This window comes from Felis catus, chromosome D4 (assembly GCF_018350175.1).
Source record: "Felis catus isolate Fca126 chromosome D4, F.catus_Fca126_mat1.0, whole genome shotgun sequence".
Lineage (NCBI taxonomy): Eukaryota > Metazoa > Chordata > Mammalia > Carnivora > Felidae > Felis > Felis catus.
Window position 1 is genome coordinate 45,738,884 of NC_058380.1, and position 12,086 is coordinate 45,750,969.

The 12,086-nt window shown below is 48.4% G+C and overlaps 1 protein-coding gene across 1 annotated transcript; it reads right to left on the bottom strand.

Moving 5' to 3' along the window:
* LOC101081371 (interferon alpha-like) lies at positions 1–1,128 on the bottom strand. Its single transcript, XM_004001268.3, has one exon. It carries the CDS (start codon positions 866–868, stop codon positions 176–178), a length of 693 nt encoding a protein of 230 aa, XP_004001317.2. The 5' UTR covers positions 869–1,128; the 3' UTR covers positions 1–175.
* Positions 1,129–12,086: the final 10,958 nt, after the last annotated feature.

Genomic DNA, 12,086 nt, shown 5'->3' on the forward strand with positions numbered 1-12,086 from the left:
AAGTGACTAGTGCTTGTAGAGTTGACATGATGTACTTAATACTCCTGAAAATATTGACAGATTGATGCCATTCATGTCACAGCAGAATGGAGAAATGAGAGTCTTTGACATGGCAGGACACGTGGATAGTGTGATACGATTAGTCAGCGAGAATCATTTCCATGTTGAACAGGTCTCATTTCTCGCTCCTTAATCTTTTCTGCAAGGCTGTTGACGAATACAAGGATCTCATGATTTCTGCTCTGACAATCTCCCAGGCACAAGGGCTGTATTTCTTCTCTTGCAGGTAGAGGGAGAGTCTTTGGAAGTAGTTCCTCAGGATGGAGTCCTCGGGATGAATGTCCTCGTTCGTAAGGGGAGCCTCTCCCTCCCCCACCTCCTGCAGGACACAGGCTTCCAGGCGGGTCAGCTGCCGATCAAGTCCCGTGCAGAATTCCTCCAGGAGGGTGGTGTTCCAAGCAGCAGACGAGGACGCCTCTGTGCAGAAGAAGTGGAAGATCTTCTGGTTCGTCACGTGCACCACCGAGAGGGCTTGGGCCTTGTGGGACTGGTCTCCACCGAACACGTCCTGGGGGAAGGCGAAGTCATTCCTGTCCTTCTGACAGGAGCTGGCAGGGAGTCTCCTCATTTGTCCCAGGAGCGTCAAGGCCCTCCTGTTCAGCAGGCCGTGGGTCTGAGGCAGGTCACAGCCCAGAGAGCAGACGGAGTTGCAGCCCAGCGCCACCAGGGCCACCAAGAAGGAAGAGGGCAGCGCCATTGGGGATCTTGCAGATGCTGTTGGCCTGGCTGGGGTGGGCGACTCTGTGACCCGTGGCTCCAGGTTCTCTGAACATCTTCCCTTGTGCGCACCTCCTAAATGGGAACACATTAGTTTCCATTTTCTGAATCTCCTCTTCTTCCTACTTTTGTTTTCTGGTTTTCATTTTGCATTCTCCAAATGGGTTTAGAGCAGTGCTTCTCAACCGTTTTATTTAATTATTGCCCCCTTCCCCTGACCCCTGAGCCCTTTTAGATTGTTTTTGCTAATTGAACCCCTCATGAAATTTTAATGACACAGTTATACTCTATATCTATTTATGTACTCTCTCTCTATCTATCCTTTATACATAGAAAAAGAGAGTGCCAAACTTCTTTTTTTATCCAAGGCAGGATTAAAATTGATAAAAATTTTAAGCTAAAAGTAAATTTAAAGTTATTAACATTTTATTTATCTCTATAGCTAAGTTTGCAGAGCAAATTTTAACATATTTACGTGTATAAATAGTAATGTATTAAGTTACATATTCAAATTAATAATTATACAAACAATAATAATATACATGTAATGATATACTTAAAACGATTTTAAGAACTTCTAAAAACAATTGAAAAATTACAGTATTGTCTTAACATGTATTTTTAGGTCTTAACTTTTAATTTTGCTTCATATCAAAAAACAATTTTTAATTTCACTAGCAGCTAGATATTCATCAAGATATTCTCAACATCGATTTCTTTTCAGCAATTGATATAATTATAAATGAGTTGAATAACTTTAGTAGAATTAAATGATCAAATAGAAACTACTCGCATTTAGTTTTAGAGCCCAGTTCACGCTAAGGCTCCAACGTAAGCACCGTGGCGTCTTCTAAGTAAGGGAAGCCCACCTCTCACAACACAGCTTTGAAATCTAGCAAATGATGGAGGGAGAGTCCTCTGGTGATCCATCTACTGGATGTAAGTTTTATTGCTCTTAACATGCATACATTTTGTATAACGTCCATGAACTCAACATCAATACTTCGCATAAGATACCCAAGAAACACCGAGAAGATACAAGGTGATGAGATCATAAATCCTAAGGAATAAGATTTGGTTGAATAGGGTTGATTTGAAGAGCAACGAACCATTGTAATACATAAGATTTGTTCACTCTCCAAGAGCTAATTTTTGCACCGTTGGTAATGATATGGCCTACGAAAATAGGCAAGTAAGAAAACGTATTCGCAGGCGCCTGGGTGGCTCAGTTGGTTAAGCGTCTGACTCTTGGTTTCAGCGCAGGTCATGATCTCACATTTTGTGAGTTTGAGCCCCTCATCGGGCTCTGCGCTGACAGTGCAGAGCCTGCTTGGGACTCTCTCTTTCTCCCTGTCTCTCTATTCCTCCCCGCTTGTGCTCCCTCTCTCTCTCAAAAGAGATAACCTTAAAAAACATATATATTCAATTTGAATTTTCTTTTATATTTGCATTTAATTTCAAATTTCCCAGAGGACTTTCAGAAGTCCCAAACCAGATCTATTCAAAAAAAAAAAAAAAAAAGAAAAGAAAAGAAAAGAAAGTTGTTTGTCCTAAATTCAGAAGTGTGTAAATATTGATTATTACCATGTGAAGAACTTTCTCTGAGCTCCCATCCTTAACTCTTTGGATTCTGCATAGGAAGTTACCCGGCCTAAGCCCTCCATAGACCAACTCTTTAAATGGAAGCTGTGTACCCATCTTGGACACACCAGCTCTTAGTCACGGACTCTGTTACATTCATTCTGTTGTTCTCAGCACCGGGCCCTGAATACTGGCTCAGTAAGTCACTTTTACTGCAGGCGTCTCACTGATTTTCTCCTCCTACCAGAAGGCATTCGTGAATGACCATGCTAGTTTGCTTCATCAGGGCCATAGGTGCTGAGCAAGACTGTAGAGACAATGGCTGAAATTTCTGCTCTAGTCTCCTGCTACCCACGTGGCCTACTGAGATTATTGCTGAAGCCACTGGGATTTTATTTGCTTTCCTGCACACAGGGCTCTGGGATTCAGGCTGCCAAAACAGCACTATTTTCAGCCTTTGCCCAGCACGAGGAAGAACCCCCAGGTGTGGCCTCATCTCAAATCGCCCTTCAACGTGGTCATCACAGAAAACTAACCAGCCTGGTGTCCCACACAGCACAACACATCGAAACTCCAACTCTCCTGGATTCCCAGAGCTCAAAGCCACCAGACCGTTGATCCCCGGACTTGGTGGTGGGTCTTTACCGAAGCACCAACGATCGAGCCTTCACCCTGAGCGTCTCTGGAGACAACTCAAAAAGAAAACATGAACCATTAGCTGCATGCTCCTATCTCCATCTATTTCTGTGGGAGAGTAGGCTCCGTTTCAGTTTGATATGTAGAATTCGGGATGGTGGGGGTGGTTAATAATCAGAGCTTCCCTTCCCGTCAGAAAACAAGGCTTTGGATTCCTAATTCTTGGCGCCCTGTCCTTGCCTGCCAACCTGCCTCCTCACTCTTGTCACTCGGCACGGCTGTGTTCTCTCTTCTAAATGGCGGGCATGGAGCCTTTAAGGAGCCGCTATGGTCAGACTGTTTGGATGTTATCTGTTGAAGTCCTAACTCCAAAGTGATGGTATTAGGTGGTGGGGCCTTTGGAAGGTAGTGCGAGAACAAGAGTATAGCCCTCATGATGGAATTGGGGCCTTTATAAGAGACCCTCTACTCTTGGATTTCCAGCCTGTAGAACTGTGACCAGTAAATTACTGCTTTTTAAAAAATTTTTTTTAATATTTGTATTTTGAGAGAGAAAGAGACACAGACAGGGGTGAGTGGGAGAGAGACTGAGAGAGAGGGAGACACAGAATCTGAAGCAGGCTCCAGGCTCTGAGCTGTCAGCGCAGAGCCCGACGCGGGACTCGAACTCACAAACCACGAGATCATGACCTGAGCCAAAGTCGGACGCCCAACTGGCTCAGCCACCCAAGCGCCCCAATAAATTACTGCTTTTTACAAGCTACCCAGGGTATGCTCTTTTTTTAAGGCAGCCCAAACAGATTGAGCCCTGACCTGCTCTGTTTTCTCCTTAGAATACCTCCCTCCAGGGGTCTGGAAAATACTTAAGGGGAGAGACATCATCTTAGCCGGCTGTTTTTCTAGGCACCCAGTCTGGCCCACATCATTTCCAGAGCACAATCAATATTCATGAGGAAAACAAGCATGGTAATTAAAGGAGAAAGAATACTACCAACAGAGGCTACAGAGATATGAATCATGTGATTTGCAAGGACAATAGATCTGAAGATCCTATATGAATTCCTCACGGTCCTACAGGGAACTTATAATGGAATAGCCTGTGAAGCATTTAAAAACAAAACAATACAAGAAGAAGAAAAAGAAGAAGAAGAAGAAGAAGAAGAAGAAGAAGAAGAAGAGAAGAATGAAAGAAATAAAAGAAAGAAAGAAAGAAAGAAAGAAAGAAAGAAAGAAAGAAAGAAAGAGAAATAAACATTTCTGTGTGTGGAAATTTCCTTCAAGTTTGTATTTTCAGTATTTAGAATATTAAGACGAGAATCATGGGCCTGGTCATCAATGGAAGACTCACTCTCCTCTTTTATTTCAGGGAGCCTCAAGTACCTGCAAGGAGCTACCTCATCATACCTTGCTCACCTCCCTCACATAATGATAACTGAATGTTACAAAGTGTTCCAAGACCTCATCTCCACCCTTATGGCCACTTTCCAACATCGGCCTCTGGCAATCGATTGCAATGCTTCTTTCAGTGGATCAATGATGCTGTCAAGTCTAAAGAGTGACATCCATTGGACTGAATCTCCCCCCGCTTTAAACTGTGGAGTCAGACTTTGGGTCAGTCGTTTTGAGCTTTTCAAGAAAAGGTGTGCTGCCAACATATTGGCTATTGTTCCCCTTGAGAAAAGCATCAGTACAGGGGTGCCTTAGTGGCTCAGTCGGTTAAGCGGCTGACTTTGGCTCAGGGCATGATCTCGCAGTCCGTGAGTTCGAGCCCCGCATCAGGCTCTGTGCTGACAGCTCGGAGCCTGGAGCCTGTTTTAGATTCTGTGTCTCCTTGTCTCTGACCCTCCCCCATTCATGCTCTGTCTCTCTCTGTCTCAAAAATAAGTAAATGTAAAGAAAAAAAAAGCATCAGTACAAATAATGTAACAGTGAAAACTCACTTTCACTGAACTCCTCTCTTCCACAGTCACCAGAGTAGAGTCTGTTTCCCAGTGGACGCACTTGATATTGACACTTAGGCAGCCCGTGAGAATACATTCGGACCAGACAAATGGTGGTGTAAGTGATACTGTCCTGTGGGGTCTAGCCTTGACCCTTGAAAACCTCCCATGTGATCTTCCATATTGTTTCCCTTTACAACTAACTGGAATAGACTCAAGCATCCCACACCCATTTGGAGTCCTGTGCTGAATATGGTCAAGTCACAGAATGGAAGGGCCTCGTGTCCTTGAGTCACTGTTTGAAGATGAGCCAACCAGAAGAGACATCTGAGCTGGAACTCCTGCACGGTTCTTTTCTAGTTTTCTATAGATCTGGTACAACAGCTGGCATTCACTTACTGACAAATGTCTTTCAGAAAATACTATCCCCAAACACCTCTCCACTTAAAATTTGGACTTTACATTTTGGAAATCACAAATACGCCCCAAACCTTGAACAGATTTTAAAATTACATCACAAGATCATTTACTTATGGAAATAGATCACGTTCTTCTCCTAAACATGTCTTCTATACTTTTTTTTTTTTTTTTAAGTTCATGATTTTGGAGACCCTAGGTGGCTCAGTGGATGAAGCCTCCCACTCTTGGTCTCAGCTCAGGTCATGGTATCAGACTTGACTTCCAGGTCCCCCTCTGGCTCCGTGTGGGCAGGGCAGAGCTTACCTGAGATTCTCTCTCTCTCCTATTCTCTATGCCCCTCCCCTGCTCCCGCTGTCTCTGTCTCTCTCAAAATAAATAAATAAACTTAATTTTTTTTTAAGTTCACGGTTTTGGTTTCAGATATTTCTCACCTGCTACCCAGGTAGAGCGACTGTGTGTCTTTTCCTTCATATACAGATGGATGCTTTAGAAATACTTCTAGGCCACAATTCCCAAACACGGGCTGGATTGTCTTCTTCCGGGGGCTCCAGGTGTTCCAGGCTGCGATCCAGGTTAGACAGGAGGGTAAGGAGGTAGGCGTCGCCCCTAGCAGCGCGGCTGTTGTCTGTGCTGAAGAGGCTGAGATCTGCTGGAGCATCTGATGGTGGAAACAGGTGGTTTGTGCCTCCTGCACTTGGGCGATATAGCCTCTTTCCCAAGGAAGTCTGAATCAGGAGGTTCTGTCATTCAGGCATGTGTGAGAGGGGCTCCTTTTCAACTGTCTCAAAAGTAGGAGGATGTCCCTGTTTCTTGGGCTCTGGAGCCAAGGCAGGTCTCCAGCAAGGGAGCAGGCAGGGATGCTGCAGAGCAAGGCCAACCACAGATCTGGGCCATTGACGATTTCGGTCGTTCTCCAGGCGTCCGGCAGGTGGCGCGCGGCCGTCCTTTTCGGAAGTGGCTTTAGGGCAAAGAAGCTGTGACTTTGAAACAGAAAGGGGAGCGTCGGGGCAGCTTCTGGGCAGCTTCGGGCGACTCCAGGCTGAGCCCTTCCAAGAGCGCCAGGGCAAAGCGAGGGCTGAGGCGCTCTGGGCGCCAACTGTGTGCTGCTTTTATAGTCCCCGCAAAGCCCTGCTTCTCCCCGCCCTTAGCGCCTGGCGGGCACCTCCTCTGTGCTTCCTCCGCCAGGAACATCCTCCACGGGGAGGGAGGCGTGGACCTTGAGTTTTCTGGGCTCCCTGTGTCCCGAACTCTCCTTTTGCGCCGAGAGTGCAGCCGGGCCATTTTTTCCAACAATCGTTTCCTAAACGAACTGGAGGCTCCGAACCCACGTGAGCGCGTTGAATCGCCCTGTCAGCCTAGGGTGGCATGTGAGCCTGAGGCCGCGGCCGAGACCGGCTGGGACAGGATTGGGGGGTAAGAGGGAACGGAGGACAGGGCCCGAAGGCAGGAAGATGGGAGGGTGGGAGGAGGGGGCAATGGAGCGATGGGATGAACGGACAGTGGGACGTTAGCGCGATGGGACGACGGGGTGATCAGGCGTCGGAATCAAGGGACGACGGGACTGTGGGACGATGGGACGATGGGACGATGGGGCGATGGGCGATGGGACGATGGGACGATGGAGCGATGGAGCGGTGGGACGATGAGGCGATGGGGCGATGGGACGATGGGACGTTGGGGCGATGGGGCGTTGGGAGGATGGGACGATGGGACGATGGGGCTATGGGGCGATGGAGCGATGGAGCGGTGGGATGATGGGACGATGGGGCAATGGGCGATGGGCGATGGGGCTTTGGACGATGGGACGATGGAGCGATGGGGCGATGCGACGATGGGACAATGGGCGATGGGGCGGCGGTACGGTGGGGCGATGCGACGATGGGGCGATGGGGCGTTGGGACGATGGGCGATGGGACGATGGGACGGGGGGACGGTGGGGCGATGGGGCGATGGGACCATGAGATTATGGGACGATGGGGCAATGGAACGCTCCTGGACCAAAGCGCTGATACAGTACTGGGAGCCAGTCGCGTGCCGCCAGCATCTGGATGCTGTCTGTGAGGAAGTCGGGCGCCCAGTAGCGTTCTGCTGACTTGTAGCAACAGTGGCCAGCGTCGGAATCAAGGGACGACGGGACTGTGGGACGATGGGACGATGGGACGATGGGGCAATGGGGCGTTGGGACGATGGGACGATGGGCCGAAGGGACGATGGGCGATGGGGCGATGGGGCGATCGGAAGATGGGACGATGGGACGATGGGGCGATGTGACGATGGGACAATGGGCAATGGGGCGGTGGGGCGGTGGGACGATGGGATGATGGGACGATGGGACGATGGGCGATGGGGCGATGGGACTGTGGGGCGATGGGACGATGGGGCGATGGGGCGATGGGGCGGTGGGACGATGGGGCGATGGGGCGATGGGACGATGGGCGATGGGGCGGTGGGAAGATGGGACGATGGGTGATGGGGCGATGGGACTGTGGGGCGATGGGACGATGGGGCGATGGGACGATGGGCGATGGGGCGGTGGGAAGATGGGACGATGGGTGATGGGGCGATGGGACTGTGGGGCGATGGGACGATGGGGTGATGGGGCGATGGGACGATGGGGCGATGGGGCGATGGGACGCGCCTGGACCAAAGCACGGATACAGTTGTGGGACCCAGTGGCGCGCCGTCAGCACCGGATGCTCTCTGTGAGGAAGTTGGGCGCCCAGTAGTGTTCTGCTGACTTCTAGCAACATTGGGCAGCGTAGGAATCAAGGGACGATGGGACTGTGGTAGGATGGGACGATGGGGCGATGGGGCGATGGGAGGATGGGCGATGGGGCGATGGGACGATGGGACTATGGGACTATGGGGAGATGGGACTATGGGGCGATGGGGCGATGGGGCGATGGGACGATGGGACGATGGGGCGATGGGACACTCCTGGACCAAAGCGCTGATACAGTCCTGGGAGCCAGTCGCGTGCCGCCAGCATCTGGATGCTCTCTGTGAGGAAGTCGGGCGCCCAGTAGCGTTCTGCTGACTTCTAGCAACATTGGCCACCTGAAAGTCGGTGCGCAGGCGTGAACAGATTGCACTTTACAAAGGAGGAATGAGAATCTCGCACAGCACTGTCGTCAACTGGGTCACCATGACGTATTTCATAGTAAATATTACATTAAAATATTAGACATAAGATATTAAACATTCTCATATTAAGATATTCAACCGCTATTTTTGTTAACTTTTTGCAGTGGGATTGAATGCACACAATTGAATATAACTTTACTCTTCCACCATTGATGGAAACAAACTCAATAATATAGTGGAGATTACTTCTTCTTTTCAGTTGGTAGAACTGTACGTTTGACAATTTCTTGTGTCTCCCTGACAAACTTCATGTCATTTTTATTTAACTCCTGGTTAATGAAACATCTCTCCCCGTATTCCAACTTGACTCTATGGTTAAAGAGGAAGGGTGGTGTTGTGCACAAGCATTCAGCACATTTAGCAGGTGAGATCTTTGTATTTTCTTTGGCAAGAAATTCCTAGACTGAATGGAATTTGCCAAAATTTCATATGCACTGTGGCTCCTTTGAAGACTCAGGAACTTGAACGTGCAAGGTCAATTCTCCTCTGTACTTAACATGTTGATATTTTGTACCTCATGGATGTTTTGCGTTAGCTTACATTTTAAAGTATTGCATTAAGGTATTTATCTTGATTACTTAGATTTGGTGCCTCTTTAAATTTAGTACTTGAAGGAAGTACTCACCTGCTTTACCCAAATACTGACCCAAGAAATAGCTTTTGAATTAGGGCTGTGAATTTCAATGGCTGAAAATCTAGGAATGTCCCATTTCTCATCACTCTCTCCTTCATAATTTTTAAAACTGGTTTCCTCGTTTCTACAAATTTTGTCTTCTCCACTGTGCCTTCAAAACTATCACCGGAAGTGGTCTGAAGGTGAGTGAGCCTGAGGGAAGGAGCTCTGACCACTTTATACTATTCACAGAGCAGCCATTTCTGTCAGACAACTTTCAAGAGGCTGGTTCCCCGCAAAGACCTTCTTTGCGCTGTGAGATCTCTCTCCTTTATGTTCCAGGTACTGACCCCAGAGGGGAAACTTGGGCTCTGCTCCTTCACGGTCCTGCAGACACTGCCCTCTCCAGGAGTGTCCAGGGTGGGGGGAGGGGCCCCATGCACACCCCTGAGGGTGTTAAGGGAGCTTCACTGAAAGCTTGAGCTGGTTTGGCTGAGTGTGGACTCTACCCAGCATTGGATGTCCTACTAGCCCTGCAGGCAGCGACCATTTACTGCGGTCAGGTGGACTCTCATCTGTGATCAGCCTAAAATTTGCAAACTTTATCTCATTTAGTCTTTACACTTTCCTGTGTGACCACTACTAATGTTGTCTCCACTTCTTTTTGAGGAGGAGATCAAAATCCGGTGTCATTATCCTCCGGAGCCACAGGTGTCTTCAAAAGTGGGGCTTTCTGCCGCCCTCCAGTCCGTCCTCTTCCTCAGCTCTTAGTACGTGCCCTTAGCTGCACTGACTGTGCTGGTGCCTCATTAATCTGAACCATGTCTTTAATGTCTGCCTTCCTTGTTCCCTGGAGGGCAGTCACCATCCCTGTCTTGTCTTCTGTGAGTCCACATGGCCACACACTGCCTTCCACGTGTTGTGCAGGCGGTACCTTCTGGGGGACAGGATGCAGAGAACTCTGTGAGTTAACCCTTGAAGTTCACCTTTATGCCTCTATTATCTTCAGACTGTGTCAGAATATATGAGCCATGTCTCCTGTAAAGAGATAGGGGAGAATTCAAACTTAATGGAGAGCCCCTTACAAGGGAAATGCAGAGGGTTGGGGCAAGTTGTCTTCGAGTGCATTGGGAGAAGTGGAAGAATGGTACCTGGATCAAACCACTGAGCGTTCTTTTTAGAATTGAAAAACAGACATGGACGGAGAGTCGGGTTTTTACTTCAACCTGGGGTCTCATTTAGGTGAACGTATCCTATTGGACTGAGATTTCTAGGATTTCCATGAGTGTGTTTGATCTGCAGCGTCACAATACAAAGGAAGTGTTGAGGTCGTGACGTGGTCTGAAGCCCCGACAAAAAGTGGAAAGAAGATCGGGATAAGAACCGAGGCGGCAGTCCCGGCCTAATGAAGAACCTCGTGTGCAAGGTGCTCAGAGCAGCTGGGTAAAGTCTCCCCCGGGTGGACTTGCGCGTCATCACGCCCGCCTGGGGCCTGCCAGCCTCTTCATGATGACACTGGAGACGATGCTCTCCAGCTCTGTCAGCACCCTCCGCGGCGACCTGGCCCAGAACCGTGGCCTGCCCACGCTGGAGACCGTCACAGTTCTGCAGTATGTGGGGAGGATCGTCCTTGCTGTCGTGCCTGGAGGACCGAGAACATTTTCAGGTTTCCCCAGAAGCAGGTGCGTGGCAGCCGGTTCCAAAGAGCGCAGGCCACCTCTGTCTTCAGGAGATGATGATCCAACTTCACGACGATCCAGCACGAACCGCTGAAAGTGCTCACTGGACTCGATGAGAACGTGGACGACCCGGTGACCAGTTCGGTGCAGGAGACGGGGAAGGAAAAGACCCTCCCGAGCAACGAGGACGCCAGCCTGCCTGTGGGGAGCTAGTTGCAAAGAATCAGTCTTCTCTGGCAAGAAAGTACATAGCTGCCCTGCCCGGGACGTTGTCAGACTGGAAATTCAGAAGCGGAAATCAAGAAGTGCTTTCTCTGTATTAAGAAGCTCATCAGAAAAGCCGGGAAGTTGGAGAGGAGACTCGGACTCAACCTTCCACAACTGAGCTTGGGAGTAAAGATGGCAGACGGTGACCTTAGCTTGTCTACTCCCTCAAACACAGCTAGATAGTTATTACATCATTCTGAACACCAAAGAAATCAACCGGAGGTCTGAATGACAAAAACTGCAAGATTCCATATAGAAAAGGGACCACCTTTTGGAAGGCAGGAGGGGAGGAGGCTTTACTGGGAGAGCTATTGCCCTGGGCCTGGCCGGTGGGGAGGGAGCTGGCTTAAGGAGGCTTTCGCCAAGTAGTATAAGCAAAATCCGACCTTGTAGCAGTCCACTACCTTGGGGGAAGAACATGGCTTACAGGTACTCAAGCGGTGAATAGGGGCAGAATCCCAGGAGTGACAGCATGGTCTCAGGATCCCTTGCTTCGCAGAAAACGGGGTCTCGCCAAGCATCCACAATTGAGTCTCATCAACGCCTAAGTGGCTTCCACTTGTGAATAGTCACCCAATTCAAAGATGTGTTTTCTTTCTTCAGCTGTAAACTGTGTTCAGTCATTTTTGACAGTTTCATTTTTTCAATAATACGGGGACTCTACTTTGGAATGGATAGACACTACATTTTTACATGTTTAAGAATTATAATTTATGCATTTATGCACAGCAAGTGTTGTATTTACAAAATGTACTTGTCATATTATTGTATGACCGGTTTTGTCTTCTGTGTTCATTTGCTTCAGGGATATGAAATCTAGCTTCAACGTTCCGTCTTACTCATAATGAGATCCAAGTGTGCTTAAGTGCTTAAGGTGTCTTTAAATCCAAAGGGAACATAAACAGTTTGACTCATTTCATGGACTCATAAAGAAATATTTTGAAGTATCTCAGTAATTCACTTGTGTTGGTGAATGTGTTGGGAAATAAAACAAAAATATTATTTTCTTTAGTGAAACACTGTGGCGGA

Excerpts from the sequence above, each read along its gene's own strand:
- LOC101081371 (XM_004001268.3), bottom strand. The coding sequence starts at position 868 with ATGTGTTCCCATTTAGGAGGTGCGCACAAGGGAAGATGTTCAGAGAAC.